The 17,273-nt window shown below is 40.2% G+C and overlaps 1 protein-coding gene across 1 annotated transcript in view; it reads right to left on the bottom strand.

Annotated features, from left to right (window-relative positions):
• Positions 1-6,266: 6,266 nt before the first annotated feature.
• The window catches only part of LOC307196310 (RNA/RNP complex-1-interacting phosphatase-like), a 28,262-nt gene continuing 17,255 nt past the window's right edge, over positions 6,267-17,273 (bottom strand). Inside the window, exon 9 of the mRNA XM_079941176.1 lies at positions 6,267-8,126. Coding sequence (XP_079797302.1) covers positions 7,931-8,126 — 196 coding nt within the window. The 3' untranslated portion in view covers positions 6,267-7,930. The remainder of the gene's footprint in view (positions 8,127-17,273) is intronic.

Raw genomic sequence — 17,273 nt, 5'->3', positions numbered from 1 at the left:
ATTAAAAACATAATGAGATACTATTACATACCCGTAAGATGACTAAAATTTAAAAGACCTTAAAATTTTTAAATACCAAGTGTTGTCAGACATGCAGAACTAGAACCCTCACATGTTGCTAGTCCGAGTATAAAATAGTATAACCACTTTGGAGAAGAGTTTGGCAGTTTCTTAAAAAATTAAATGTGTTCTTACCATACCCAGCAGTTTCACTCCTTGGTATTTACCCAGAAGTGAAAATGTGTCCACACAAAGGCTTGAACGTGAATGTTCATAGTAACTTGACTCATAATAGCCCCAAACTGGAAACAACCCAGTGCCCAACAACACATCAATGGATAAACAAATTGTGGTAAATTAATGTCATGAAATACTATTCAGTAATAAAAGAAATGAACATACTTGCAACAATACTTGCAACATGGATGAATCTAAAAACATGCTCAGCAAAAAAGCAAGAAACTAAAATTATGTTACTGTATGATTCCATTTCTATAACTATAGGAATTGCAAATTTATTCTAGAGTGAATGAAATCAAATTAGTGGTTGCTAGGAATGGGCAAGTGGGAGACACTGAAAAGAACGCCCAAGGGAACCTTTGCATTCACATGAAGCCAATGTTCTGTATCTTTTTTTTTTTTTTTTTTGCGGTTTGTGGGCCTCTCACTGTTGTGGCCTCTCCCGTTGCGGAGCACAGGCTCCGGACGCGCAGGCTCAGCGGTCATGGCTCACGGGCCCAGCCACTCCACGGCATGTGGGATCTTTCCAGACCGGGGCACGAACCCATGTCCCCTGCATCGGCAGGCGGACTCCCAACCACTGCGCCACCAGGGAAACCCCAATGTTCTATATCTTGATGTGGTGTTAGTTAAAAGGGAGTATGAATTTGTCAAAATTCATTAAATTATGTACTTTTAAAGAGTACATTTTATAAAATTATGCCCCAGTAAAGTCAATTAAAAAATAGACATAGAAAAAAAAAGTTGTCCCAGTTCAGTGACTTGTCTGTGACCACTAAAAGCTGGAAATGACCCAAATGTTCATCAAGTGAATGGACAAACTGTATATCCATACAATGGAATACAACTTGGCAGTAAAAAGGAAATCAACTATTGCTACATAAAATAACATGGATAAATCTCAAAATAGTCATGCTGAAAGAAAAAAGCCAGACATAAAAATAGTGTATACTGTATGACTCCATTTATATAAAACTAATTTATAGTGACAAAGCAAATCACCAGTGGCTTGGGTAGGGGGCCTGGGGTGGAAAAGGAGAATTACAAAGGGGCACTAGGAATCTTTGGGGTAATATCAATAGATGTGTTCTATCTTAATTGTGGTAATGGTCTCATGGATGTATACATGTCAAATTTATCAACCTGTTCACTTTAACAGTTGTACAGTGTATCATATGTCAATTATATTTCTAAAGCTGTTTTAAAAATCACAACACTACATCTGTATTAGAATAGCTCAAAGAAATGAAAAAACTGACAATATAAGTGCTGGTAAGAATGTGAGCAACTGGAACCATTCCTGTGTCATGTGAAAATAACCCCCCAAATGAAACTGTATTTCTTGATAAACTGTTACTTGATGTCTCTGTATTCCTAAGAGGTATAAATATTTGTAGGATCTCAATGTCAAGTCAGTGGAAGAGCTCTGGTACTTCTTGGTCTCATATGTGTGGTTGAAAAATTAATAGCTATGACTGCCAGATTTATTAACAAATAATAAATTTATGAATTTTATTATTTTAAAATTTTATTTATTACTTTTGGCTGCATTGGGTCTTTATTGCTGTGCACAGGCTTTCTCTAGTTGTGGCTTGCAGATGCTACTTTTTGTTGCAGTGTACGTGTTTCTCATTGCACTGGATTCTCTTGTTGTAAAGCACGGGCTTTACGTGCACGGGCTTCAGTAGTTGTGGCTCACAGGCTCTAGAGTGCAGGCTCAGTAGTTGTGGCGTATGGGCTTAGTTGCTCCATGACACGTGGGATCTTCCTGAACCAGGGCTCGAACCTGTGTCCCCTGCATTGGCAGGTGGATTCTTAACCACTGTGCCACCAGGGAAGTCCCTACATTTATGAATTTTAAATGTGTTACATTTGTCTTGCTGAGGTCCTCTAGAAAGCAGAACCTGAGGCAAGGATTAAAATGCTGGTATTTTATTTGGGGTATGTAGGAACAGAGTTGTGAGGGTGAGGAACAGGCTTCACAATGAGACAAAAAGCCACACAGTTGTTTGGTATATGTGTTCACTCAGCAGGCTGGACTTTCTTTGGGAGGCTTGAAAGGAAAAACCATTCCTGGGTGTAATCCACAGAAGGGAGAGAGAAGCGGGAATTTGCCTGCCAGGCTTCCTCCTGTCTTACACGTCTCATTAATCAAGGCTCCTTCCATGGGAGCCAACTCCTCTACACTTCTGTTCATCATCTCACCCTTCTCTGGCAGCTCAGAAAGCCAGAGTTGTGGCCTGATATGTAGCATTTCCTCCAACTCTAACATGGAGGGATGGCTGAGAATGGAGAGGGCTTGGTATGGAGGCCCAGAGTTTAACTTGGGCTCTAGTCAGCTTAGAGAGTGTTAATTAGGTTTGCTGGCAAAGGCAAGACCAGGGAGTGTGGTCCAGGTGGCAGATGGCATCTTCAGGGAGGAGGAGGAGGTTGAGGGAATCTGAGACCATTCTTAGAACCTGTGTTTCACATAACAGGAGATATAAATGAAATAAATGCTAAATAGTGATACAAGGTACCTTGTAGAAAAAGAGCATAATTCAGTAGGGGGGTAGGGCTGGGAGAGAAGGCTTTACTGAGGAGAGGGGGCTTCAAGAATGATTTGTTCACAGAGGCTGTAGGAGAGCCATTATAGCCAAGGGAACAACCTGAAAGACAAAGATACCGTGGCATAAACATGTACAATGTTGTGGTCAAGAAACGGCTGGCACACTGAAGAATGGAGTGGAACACAGCAGAGGCTTTGAAAAGTCAGCTGGGAGGCAGATCACACAGGGCTCTGACAAGGAGTTGGAAATGGAGTCTGAAGGCCGTAAGCCATCAAAGGTTTCCAAGAGGGGAATAACATTAATGAGCTTGTTTTAGGACATAATTCTGGGGCAGTTGTTAGAATTACATTAGAAAGGTGGCTCAGACAGGACCTAGATAGGGCCTACCTCCATAGCAGGAGTGTTTGTAGTTGATTTTGTGGGTCCAAATCATGACTTAGGGCACTGAATGGCCTACACTCCTGGGACATGAGGCATAAAAATCAAGCTTACCAGACTAAGGTTAAACCCAAAACCAACTTAAGTGGCAAAGTCTCATTACACTGGCTAGATTGAACTCATGCCTGTATCTCTACTCTTTACTTAAACCCTACCAAGAAGATAAGCCTCCTAAAGATTAAGAACTCACAAGAGGATGGGAGGGATGATGAATGGTAGACAGAGAGAGAGAGAGAGAGAGAGCAATAAAAATTTCAAATATATTAACTCTCAGAATGGAGAAAAATAAAACCTAATTGTGTGCAGCAAGGGGAAGCTAAACAAAAGTCAAGGTGACTGACCACCTTATTACAAGTCTACCATACACTTCCATCAGCTCTGAGTGCCTCAATCGTAAGTACTAAATGACAGGCAAAGATCACCAGATATTTCAAGATCACATCTAACAGGAGAGAAAGGCATCAACAAACAGGAAAAAACAAAAACAGCTGACACAGGGAACAGAAGAAACTTAAAAATTGATAACTTTAGAGAGAGAAAAGATAATGCATTCATTTAAAAAATAAAAGAATGAAGTGCCTGGGAAAAAAAACACTCAGAAAAGAAGAGCTAGCTCTTGGAGATTAAAAACATATAGCAGGGGGCTTCCCTGGTGGCGCCGTGGTTAAGAATCCGCCTGCCAATGCAGGAGACACAGGTTCGAGCTCTGGTCCGGGAAGATCCCACATGCCGTGGAGCAACTAAGCCCATGCTGAGCCTGCACTCTAGAGCCCACGAGCCACAACTACTGAGCCTGCGAGCCACAACTACTACTGAGCCCACGCGCCACAACTACTGAAGCCCGCGCACCCTAGAGCCTGTGCTCGGCAACAAGAGAAGCCACCACAATGAGAAGCCCGCGTGCCGCAACACAGAGGAGCCCCCGCTCCCTGCAACTAGAGAAAGCCCATGTGCAGCAACAAAGACCCAGTGCAGCCAAAAATAAATAAATAAATTTATTTTAAAAAAAACATATAGTAGAAAAAATATGTATATAATATGTAGCAGAAAACCTAAACAATCAACAGAAGGGTGGACATAAAGCTGATAAAATTCTTGTGATTTAAAAAAAAAAGAAGGAAAGATTAAAAATGGAAAAAATATATATATATAATTAACTTAGAGGTACATTTCAGAAAATCCAATAGTCAACTAATAGAAGTTTCCCAAAAAGAAAATAGAGAAGATAAAGTGAAAAGAAAATTTCCCAGAACTGATGCACATAGCCTGCCAGACTGGAAGACCTCACTTAGTATCTAGCATTATGAATTTAAAAAATACCCACACTAAGTCCTATCATGAACTTTCAGGACACCTGAAACAAAGATCCTAAAGCTTGCAGAAAGAAAAATTACAGGTCACAAATAAAAGTTCTGGAATCAGAATAGCACAAGGCTTCAAACAGCAACAATGAACTATGGAAAACAATGAATAAATGCATTTTAAAGTGCTTACCTACAATTGTACATTCTATCAAACTATCAGTGCAGTGGAAGAATAAAATAAACCCATTTCAGACATGCAAAAGCCTCAAAAAATTTACATCTCATTAATCCTTGGGAAACCATGGAAGGATATGCTCCACCAAACAGGGAAGTAAACCATGAACGCAGCAGCTGTGGATCCAGGAAACAGAAGAGGGGTATAAGAAAGGACCAGGGTGAAGGCAAAGAGAAATCTCAGGGCAAGAGCTATGCCCCAGGTGTAGAGAACAACCAACGTGCCTGTCATGTGTTGAGCTGTGCTCCCGCAAAAGTCATATGTTGAAGTTGTCCTAACCACTTGGACTTCAGAATGTGACTGTACTTGGAGATGGCGTCTTTAAAGAGGTAAGTTTAAATGAGGTCATTAGGGTGGGCACTAATCCAATATGACTGGTATCCTTATAAGAAAAGGAAATCTGGACGTAGACACAGAGGGAAGACCATGTGAAGACCAAGGGAGAAGATGGCCATTTACAAGTCAAGGAGAGAGGCCTCAGAAGAAACCAGCCCTGCCAACAGCTTGACCTTGGACTTCTGGCCTCCAGAAGTGAGAAAATAAACATCTGTTGTTTAAGCCACCCAGTCTGTGGTACTTTTTTATGGCAGCCCTGGCAAACTAAAAACAGTGCCCAACCTAGACAGGTCAAGAACAAGTCCAATCAATCCAGGAAAGATTTCAAACAAAAAAGAATCTGATGTGTTTACCCTATCCACACTGAGAAATGTTACAGTGGTGTTAGAGATCTGGAGGATGAATTAGTGATAGGTTCATAGGAAAAGACACAAACAAAAATGAAGGGGACAAAATGGTGTAAGAATGGAAACATACTCGTACACGATGGTTCAGAGGTGAATGATACTTACCTAGCAAATAACATAAACTTAGAATATTGATTTAACCAAAAGTTGGGAAATAACTATCCTGAAAAGATGAGGGGAACAGAAGTGTGTATGTGGACAGATGATGTGAAAGAGCTAAGTTCTCATCTTCCACAGTAGGAAGTCAATAGATAGTATCAGAAACTGAAAAATCAAGACGTGGTAATATACGCCTAGTATTTAAATATGGAGGCAAATATTAGAAAATAATGCTAAAATACTTTAAGTGGTTGCCTTTGGGTAGAAAATAATGCAAAAATACTTAAAGTGATTGCCCTTGGGGAGTGACAATCAGGGGATAGGGCAGGGGTGCTGATGGGAAGACTACTCTTTTTCATAGAAATCTCGGTAGAACTATTTGAATTTTAAACTATTGGGTTGGCCAAAAAGTTCGTTTGGGTTTTCCGTAACATCCTGCAGAAAAACCCAAACGAACTTTTTGGCCAACCCTATACTTACCTGTGTTTTTTTAATAAAATAAAAAATTTAAAAGCTTAAACAGACCACTAAAGACCTTTAAAAAAGGTTGCTCGTCCCTTTACCCAGAGGACTTTCAGTGGTGTGATGTGAGAAGCCGGAAACACAGTGTGTTGAAGAATAAATGAGACACGAGATAGCAAAAGGAGACTGGTTTTCAATAAGCTGTGTTGATAAATGAAATGGGATGGGGACAGAGAGGACAACACGATCAAAGAAGTTTTTCAAAGGTGGCAGTGCTTAAGATGACACTTCTGCTGGCAATGTCCTCCTCAGAAACTGCTTGCCAAGGAACTCCTTAAAACTATTAGATTAGCTGGACTCTGGTGGTTCTTTTTTTGCCTCACCAGTTGTCTTGCTGCGCCAGTATCTTTCCAAGGGAGAGTTCACGATGTATGCGAAGGAACAAATTCTACAGAGCAGCCTTCTGGCAAGAAGAACTCTTGTATCTCTGTTAAATGTGGCTGGCAGAAAAAAACTTTCTGAGCCACCGCCTAGATGAAAGGTAGCAACCTGACTGAGCTCATCAGACACAGACCAGGGAGTAGCTGAGTTAGAGAACTTCATTAGGGTCAGGTTCCACATGATGTTCATTTATAACACAGAACAGAGAAAACAACTATCATATGCAGTATCAGACTTTCCATGATACAACGCTTCAAAATCAGAGACTTAAAAAACGAAGCCAATTTGCCCAAGTATTCATCAAATATTTACCAAGGCTTATGATGTCATGACAGTTAGACCCTTTCTTGAGCAAACAAAGGTTTCTGGCTTCCTCTGCAACTAAAAATAATTAACACCTCCCACATGATCCAGCTGTGTGTTCCAGAGGTAAACTAGCAGAAGGGGCAACTTAGAAAAAGTCAAGGTCAAGGCACCATTCCACTGTGAGAGGCAAGTGGAGAAAGACTGCAGCAGGTTACGTTCAACAAAGAAGCAACAACACAAGGAGCTATGCAAGTCTCCCCAGATATTCCAGGCTTTAAATGTCGCACCCTATTCTGTTCATCAAGCAACATTTATAGTCTATAAAAGTTTTCAAGTTTTCTGAGTAGCTCCACACAGTTGATAACAATTACCCTGTCAGGTAAATTACCCAGCATTTAGCATTTACGCTTATCAGTTTGTCTCTCTTGCTCAATTGACAATCAATCCCTAAAAGTTTATCCAGTGTTAGATGGCGTATCTGACAATTCAGTGAAAGGAAATTGGTCAAATCCAACAACAGACTGCCAAAAGAAAGAAATGTCTAATCACAAAAATACTACAACTAATTACAGATAGTGATTAGGTTCTAAAGAGATTATCTCCTAGGTAGATTTTAATAGAAATCTTGAACAGTTTGGGGCCAGGGTGGTGGGGGGGAGATACCCTGATGATTGGGTAATAACAGAACATGACAAAAACACTATAAATTTTCTGCACACACACACATACATACACACACACATACACACACACACACACACACTAACATTACAAGTCTAGTCAGAAGGAAATACACCAGAAAAGGAAGATAGAATTTTTAAAAATAATTTACAAGGGATGTTCTTTATTACTTTTACCAGTTCTAAAATATCATCCTCCTTTAAAAAAATTTAAGACTGGAATGACAGATTATTTCCTTCACTGTTGTAAATACTGCAAATTTATCAGCGGAGCTAAGTATCAATATAATTTTTCCTTAAGCTTGAACACATAAGGGAGCACTAAAATAGATTGTAAACCTCATTTGACCTGATTTTATAAAAAGTCACTCTGGCTGTCTTCGGTCCTGTTCTGTCTCCAGGTAGATTTCCAGGGTGTGTTTCCAGGCTTGTGTCACTTGGTCCATCTATAATAGGTTGGATAGGGTAGTCTGTAGTAACTGCCAGGATACCACCTTCTGTTCTGCGCTGCTTGACTGCCATTTGGCTTTACATTCCAAGAGTACCTCCTGTGTAAACAGTCCTCTCCGTGGGGACCAGGAGGAGGAATATGGCCTCTCTGGTAAATGTTCTGATTCTGTGAAAATTTTCTTAAACAAAACAAAAGTAATACACCATTATTAGTTTAATAAATATATATAATAAGCTTTATAAAATTATACATAGATACTCTGGTTCTACTGTTTTCTACCTGCGTGATTTTAGCAGATAAAATTGCTTAATCTTTGGATTTCGTAGTTCTTTATAAAATAGAGCTAATAATACCTTCCATCTTCATGGATTGTTTTGAAGGTAAATTAAGATGATATACTTCAATTACCCACCACAATGCCTTGGCACACTGTAGGTTCCCAGAAGCCTTTCCATCTTTCCCTATAAATGCCCATACTATTCTAATCAGATACATTCTCTCCAAGTGTGGCAGGGTTGACATGAAACAGAATAAGCTATTTATTTTTGAAACCAGGAACCTACTTTCACTTCATAAGTAAATACATATATAAATTAATTATAAAATGTAGAAATTCTAACCTTGGCACATGCAGCAAATTTGGAAAATTAAAATTTAATTGTTTCAAAAGCAACATCAGTAAATCTAATACAATCATACAAAAGAAAATTTGGAAATCTGAGAAAAGCAAACACCCCCAAAAATCCCTCAATCCCACTTAATCTAAGTCAACTGGTTAATATTTACTTTTGGTCTTTTTCCCCCTAGCATCTTTTTTTGACTGCTGAATCATAACCTATTATTTTCACTTATCATAAGTAAGCTATCACTTTCAATGGTTTTATAAAATATCATAGTATGGATATAATAATTTACTTAGCTATTCTTCATCATTAGAAATGCAAGCTGCTACCAATTTTTCCACTACTGTAAATAATGCTGAGATTAACATCCCAGAACATATACAACTGTATCCTAAGCATCTAGTCCAGAGTCTGATACATAGTAGGGAGTTTGAGAAATGTGCTGAATGATTAAATGCACGTAGATTTTTCCATATTTTTAAGTATTTCTGTAACCTCATGGTGGAATTACCAGGTATGAACATTTTTATGGCTATTACAGTTATGTTTCAAAAGGGCTATACCATTTTTTAGTGCCCTGGCAATACAAGCAATCTTTTTGAAATGTTTACATCTGCTAAAAATGCCAAAATATCTTTTTGAAAACTGAAAGTTTACAATGTGCTAAAGTACTTTATTAACTCATGTAATAATCTACAACAATCCCAAGGTATATGTTATTAAAATTTTATTTATAATATTATTAAAATTTCCATCTAACTGATAATAAAATAGGAATTTAGAGATCTTACTCAAGAGCATATACAGGGGGGCTTCTGGGAAGATGGCGGAAGAGTAAGACGCAGAGATCACCTTCCTCCCCACAGATACACCAGAAATACATCTACACGTGGAACAACTCCTAAAGAACACCTACTGAAGGCTGGCAGAAGACTTCAGACCTCCCAAAAGGCAAGAAACCCCCCACATACCTGGGTAGGGCAAAAGAAAAAAGAATAAACAGAGACAAAAGGATAGGGATGGGACCTGCACCGGTGGGAGGGAGCTGTGAAAGAGGAAAGATTTCCACACCCGAGGAAGTCCCTTCGTGGGTGGAGACTGCGTGTGGCGGAGGGGGGAGCTTCGGAGCCACGGAGGAGAGCACAGCAACAGGGGTGTGGAAGGCAAAGCGGGGAGATTCCCGCACAGAGGATCAGGGCCGACCGGCACTCACCAGCCCAAGAGGCTTGTCTGCTCACCCGCCGGGGCAGGCGGGGCTGAGAGTTGAGGCTCGGGCTTCGGTCAGAGCGAGGGGAGAGGACTGGGGTTGGCAGCGTGAACACAGCCTGCAGGGGGTTAGTGCACCATGGCTAGCTGGGAGGGAGTCCGGGTAAAAGTCTGGAGCTGCCGAAGAGGCAAGAGACTTTTTCTTCCCTCTTTGTTTCCTGGTGCACGAGGAGAGGGGATTAAGAGCGCTGCTTAAAGGAGCTCCAGAGATGGGCGCAAGCCGAGGCTAAAAGCGCGGGCCCCAGAGACTGGCATGAGACGCTAAGGCTGCTGCTGCCACCACCAAGAAGCCTGTGTGCGAGCACAGGTCACTATCCACACCCCACTTCCGGGGAGACTGTGCAGCCCGCCACTGCCAGGGTCCTGGGATCCAGCGACAACCCCCCCCCCCCCCCAAGAACGCACGGCACGCCTCAGGCTGGTGCAACGTCACGCTGGCCTCTGCCGCCTGCAGGCTCGCCCCGCACTCCGTGCCCCTCCCTCCCCCCAGCCTGAGTGAGCCAGAGCCCCCGATTCAGCGGCTCCTTTAACCCCATCCTGTCTGAGCGAAGAACAGACGCCCTACGGCGACCTACACACAGAGGCAGGGCCAAATCCAAAGCTGAGCCCTTGCCAGCTGTGAGAACAAAGAAGAGAAAGGGAAATCTCTCCCAGCAGCCTCAGAAGCAGCAGATTAAAGCTCCACAATCAACCTGATGGACCCTGCATCTGTGGAATACACGAATAGACAACGAATCATCCCAAATTGAGGAGGTGGACTTTGAGAGCAAGACTTATGATTTTTTCCCCTTTTCCTCTTTTTGTGAGTGTGTAGGAGTATGCTTCTGTGAGAAATTTTGTCTGTATAGCTTTGCTTCCACCATTTGTCCTAGGGTTCTATCCGTCCGTTATTTTTTCTTTTCTTCTCTTAATTATTTTTTTATTTTTATAACTTTATTATATTTTATCTTACTTTATTTTATTGTACTTTATCTTCTTTCTTTCTTTTCTTCCTTCCTTCCCTCCTCCCTCCCTCCCTTCTTTCTTTCTACTTTTTCTCCCTTTTATTCTGAGTTGTGTGGGTGAAAGGCTCTTGGTGCTCCAGCCAGGAGTCAGTGCTGTGCCTCTGAGGTGGGAGAGCCAACTTCAGGACACTAGTCCACAAGAGACCTCCCAGCTCCACATAATATCAAACGGCGAAAATCTCCCAAATATCTCCATCTCAACATCAGCACCCAGCTTCACTCAACGACCAACAAGGTACAGTGCTAGACATCCTATGCCAAACAACTAGCAAGACAGGAACACAACCCCACCCATTAGCAGAGAGGCTGCCTAAAATCATAGTAAGTCCACAGACACCCCAAAACACACCACCAGACGTGGACCTGCCCACCAGAAAGACAAGATCCAGCCTCATCCACCAGAACACAGGCACTAGTCCCCTCCATCAGGAAGCCTACACAACCCACTGAATCAACCTTAGCCACTGGGGACAGACACAAAAAACAATGGGAACTACGAACCTGCAGCCTGCAAAAAGGAGACCCCAAACACAGCAAGATAAGCAAAATGAGAAGACAGAAAAACACAGCAGATGAAGGAGCAAGATAAAAACACACCAGACCTAACAAATGAAGAGGAAATAGGCAATCTACCTGAACAAGAATTCAGAATAATGATAGTAAAGATGATCCAAAATCTTGGAAATAGAACAGACAAAATGCAAGAAACATTTAACAAGGACCTAGAAGAACTAAAGAGGAAACAAACAATGATGAGCAACAAAATAAATGAAATTAAAAATACTCTACATGGGATCAATAGCAGAATAACTGAGGCAGAAGAACGGATAAGTGACCTGGAAGATAAAATAGTGGAAATAACTACTGCAGAGCAGAATAAAGAAAAAAGAATGAAAAGACATGAGGACAGTCTCAGAGACTTCTGGGAAAACATTAAATGCACCAACATTCGAATTATAGGGGATCCAGAAGAAGAAGAGAAAAAGAAAGGGACTGAGAAAATATTTGAAGAGATTATAGTTGAAAATTTCCCTAATATGGGAAAGGAAATAGTTAATCAAGTCCAGGAAGCACAGAGAGTCCCATACAGGATAAATCCAAGGAGAAATACGCCAAGACACATATTAATCAAACTGTCAAAAATTAAATACAAAGAAAACATATTAAAAGCAGCAAGGGAAAAACAACAAATAACACACAAGCAAATCCCCATAAGGTTAACAGCTGATCTTTCAGCAGAAACTCTGCAAGCCAGAAGGGACTGGCAGGACATATTTAAAGTGATGAAGGAGAAGAACCTGCAACCATGATTACTCTACCCAGCAAGGATCTCATTCAGATTGGATGGAGAAATTAAAAGCTTTACAGACAAGCAAAAGCTGAGAGAGTTCAGCACCACCAAACCAGCTTTACAACAACTACTAAATGAACTTCTCTAGGCAAGAAACACAAGAGAAGGAAAAGATCTACAATAACAAACCCAAAACAATTAAGAAAATGGGAATAGGAACATACATATCGATAATTACCTTAAATGTAAATGGACTAAATGCTCCCACCAAAAGACACAGATTGCCTGAATGGATAACAAAAACAAGACCCATATATTTGCTGGGTACAAGAGGTGCACTTCAGACCTAGACACACATACAGACTGAAAGTAAGGGGATGGAAAAAGATATTCCATGCAAATGGAAACCAAAAGAAAGCTGGAGTAGCAATTCTCATATCAGACAAAATAGACTTTAAAATAAGACTATTACAAGAGACAAAGAAGAACACTACATAATGATCAAGAGATCGATCCAAGAAGAAGATATAACAATTGTAAATATTTATGCACCCAACATAGGAGCACCTCAATACATAAGGCAAATACCAACAGCCATAGAAGGGGAAATCGACAGTAACACATTCATAGTAGGAGACTTTAATACCCCACTTTCAACAAGGGACAGATCATCCAAAATGAAAATAAATAAGGAAACACAAGCTTTAAATGATACATTAAACAAGATGGACTTAATTGATATTTATAGGACATTCCATCCAAAAACAACAGAATACACATTTTTCTCAAGTGCTCATGGAACAGTCTACAGGATAGATCATATCTTGGGTCAAAAATCAAGCCTTGGTAAATTTAAGAAAATTGAAATTGTATCAGTATCTTTTTCGACCACAACGCTATGAGACTAGATATCAATTACAGGAAAAGATCTGTACAAAATACAAACACATGGAGGCTAAACAATACACTACTTAATAACGAGGTGATCACTGAAGAAATCAAAGAGGAAATTAAAAAATACCTAGAAACAAATGTCAATGGAGACACGATGACCCAAAATCTATGGGATGCAGCAAAAGCAGTTCTAAGAGAGAAGTTTATAGCAATGCAATCCTACCGTAAGAAACAGAAAACATCTTGAATAAACAACCTAACCTTGCACCTAAAGCAATTAGACAAAGAAGAACAAGAAGAACCCCAAAGTTAGCAGAAGGAAAGAAATCATGAAGATCAGATCAGAAATAAATGAAAAAGAAATGAAGGAAACGACTGCAAAGTTCAATAAAACTAAAAGCTGTTTCTTTGAGAAGATAAACCAAATTGATAAACCATTAGCCAGACTCATCAAGAAAAAAAGGGAGAAGACGCAAATCAATAGAATTAGAAATGAAAAAGGAGAAGTAACAACTGGCACTGCAGAAATACAAAAGATCATGAGAGATTACTACAAGCAACTCTATGCCAATAAAACGGACAACCTGGAAGAAATGGACAAATTCTTAGAAATGCACAACCTGACAAGACTGAATCAGGAAGAAATAGAAAATATGAACAGACCAATCACAAGCACTGAAATTGAAACTGTGATTAAAAATCTTCCAACAAACAAAAGCCCAGGACCAGATGGCTTCACAGGCGAATTCTATCAAACATTTAGAGAAGAGCTAACACCTATCCTTCTCAAACTCTTCCACAATATAGCAGAGGGAGGAACACTCCCAAATTCCTTCTACGAGGCCACCATCACCTTGATACCAAAACCAGACAAGGATGTCACAAAGAAAGAAAACTACAGGCCAATATCACTGATGAACATAGATGCAAAAATCCTCAACAAAATACTAGCAAACAGAATCCAACAGCACATTTAAAGGATCATACACCATGATCAAGTGGGGTTTATTCCAGGAATTCAAGGATTCTTCAATATACACAAATCTATCAATGTGATAAACCATATTAACAAGTTGAAGGAGAAAAACCATATGATCATCTTAATAGATGCAGAGAAAGCTTTTGACAAAATTCAACACCCATTTATGATAAAAACCCTGCAGAAAGTAGGCATAGAGAGAACTTTCCTCAACATAATAAAGGCCATATATGACAAGCCCACAGCCAACATCGTCCTCAATGGTGAAAAACTGAAAGCATTTCCACTAAGATCAGGAACAAGACAAGGTTGCCCACTCTCACCACTCTTATTCAACATAGTTTTGGAAGTTTTAGCCACAGCAGTCAGAGAAGAAAAGGAAATAAAAGGAATCCAAATTGGAAAAGAAGTAAAGCTGTCACTGTTTGCAGATGACATGATACTATACATAGAGAATCCTAAAGATGCTACCAGAAAACTACTAGAGCTAATCAATGAATTTGGTGAAGTAGCAGGATACAAAATAAATGCACAGAAATCTCTGGCATTCCTATACACTAATGATGAAAAATCTGAAAGTGAAATCAAGAAAACACTCCCATTTACCACTGCAACAAAAAGAATAAAATATTCAAGAATAAACCTACCTAAGGAGACAAAAGACCTGTATGCAGAAAATTATAAGACACTGATGAAAGAAATTAAAGATGATACAAATAGATGGAGAGATATACCATGTTCTTGGATTGGAAGAATCAACATTGTGAAAATAACTCTACTACCCAAAGCAATCTACAGATTTAATGCAATCCCTATCAAACTACCCTGGCATTTTTCACAGAACTAGAACAAAAAATTTCACAATTTGTATGGAAACACAAAAGACCGCGAATAGCCAAAGCAATCTTGAGAATGAAAAACGGAGCTGGAGGAATCAGGCTCCCTGACTTCAGACTATACTACAAAGCTACAGTAATCAAGACAGTATGGTACTGGCACAAAAACAGAAAGATAGATCAATGGAACAGGATAGAAAGCCCAGAGATAAACGCACGCACATATGGTCACCTTATGTTTGATAAAGGAGGCAGGAATGTACAGTGGAGAAAGGACAGCCGCTTCAATAAGTGGTGCTGGGAAAACTGGACAGGTACAATTAAAAGAATGAGATTAGGGCTTCCCTGGTGGCGCAGTGGTTGAGAATCTGCCTGCCGATGCGGGGGACACGGGTTCGTGCCCCAGTCTGGGAAGATCCCACATGCCGCGGAGCGGCTAGGCCTGTGATCCATGGCCGCTGAGCCTGCGCGTCTGGAGCCTGTGCTCCGCAACAGGAGACGCCACAACAGTGAGAGGCCCGTGTACCCCCAAAAAAAAAAAAAAAAAGTATGAGATTAGATCAAATCCCTAACACCATACACAAAAATAAGCTCAAAATGGATTAAAGACCTAAATGTAAGGCCAGAAACTATCAAACTCTTAGAGGAAAACATAGGCAGAACACTCTATGACCTAAATCACAGCAAGATCCTTTCTGACCCACCTCCTATAGAAATGGAAATAAAAACAAAAATTTAAAAATGGGAACTAATGTAACTTCAAAGCTTCTGCACAGCAAAGGAAACCATAAACAAGACCAAAAGACAACCCTCAGAATGGGAGAAAATATTTGCAAATGAAGCAACTGACAAAGGATTAATCCCCAAAATTTATAAGCAGCTCATGCAGCTCAATAACAAAAAAACAAACAACCCAATCCAAAAATGGATAGAAGACCTAAATAGACATTTCTCCAAAGAAGATATACAGACTGCCACCAAACACATGAAAGAATGCTCAACTTCATTAATCATTAGAGAAATGCAAATCAAAACTACAATGAGATATCATCTCACACCAGTCAGAATGGCCATCATCAAAAAATCTAGAAACAATAAATGCTGGAGAGGGTGTGGAGAAAAGGGAACCCTCTTGCACTGTTGGTGGGAATGTGAATTGATACAGCCACTGTGGAGAACAGTATGGAGGTTCCTTAAAAAACTACAAATAGCGGCTTCCCTGGTGGCGCAGTGGTTGAGAGCCCGCCTGCCGATGCAGGGGACACGGGTTCATGTCCCAGTCCGGGAAGATCCCACATGCCGTGGAGCGGCTGGGCCTATGAGCCATGGCCACTGAGCCTGCACGTCCGGAGCCTGTGCTCTGCAACGGGAGAGGCCATAACAGTGAGAGGCCCTTGTATCACAAAAATAAAAAATAAAAAAATAAAAAAATAAAAAATAAAAAACTACAAATAGAACTACCATATGATCCTGCAATCCCACTACTGGGCATATACCCTGAGAAAACCATAATTCAAAAAGAGTCATGTACCAAAATGTTCATTGCAGCTCTATTTGCAATAGCCCGGAGATGGAAACAACCTATGTGTCCATCATCAGATGAATGGATAAAGAAGATGTGGCACATATATACAATGGAATATTACTCAGCCATAAAAAGAAACGAAATTGAGCTATTTGTAATGAGGTGGATAGACCTAGAGTCTGTCATACAGAGTGAAGAAAGTCAGAAAGAGAAAGACAATACCGTATGCTAACACATATATATGGAATTGAAGAGAAAAAAATGTCATGAAAAACCTAGAGGTAAGACAGGAATAAAGACACAGACCTACTAGAGAATGGACTTGAGGATATGGGGAGGGGGAGGGGTAAGCTGTGACAAAGTGAGAGAGAGGCATGGACATATATACACTACCAAACGTGAAACAGATAGCTAGTGGGAAGCAGCTGCATAGCACAGGGAGATCAAGCTCAGTGCTTTGTGACTGCCTGGAGGGGTGGGGTAGGGAGGGTGGGAGGGAGGGAGACGTAAGAGGGAAGAGATATGGGAACATATGTATATGTATAACTGATTCACTTTGTTATAAAGCAGAAACTAATACACCATTGTAAAGCAATTGTAGTCCAATAAAGATGTAACAAAAAAGAAAAAAAAAAAAGACCAAAAGACAACCCTTAGAATGGGAGAAAATATTTGCAAATGAAGCAACTGACAAAGGATTAATCTCCAAAATTTATAAGCAGCTCATGCAGCGCAATAAGAAAAAAACAACCCAATCCAAAATTGGGTAGAAGACCTAAATAGACATTTCTCCAAAGAAGATATACAGACTGCCAACAAACACATGAAAGAATGCTCAACATCACTAATCATTAGAGAAATGCAAATCAAAACTACAATGAGATATCATCTCACACTGGTCAGAATG

Source organism: Stenella coeruleoalba (assembly GCF_951394435.1).
Source record: "Stenella coeruleoalba genome assembly, chromosome: 13".
NCBI lineage: Eukaryota > Metazoa > Chordata > Mammalia > Artiodactyla > Delphinidae > Stenella > Stenella coeruleoalba.
Note: the sequence above shows the minus strand (reverse complement) of the source record. Positions and strands in the feature narration are given on the sequence as shown.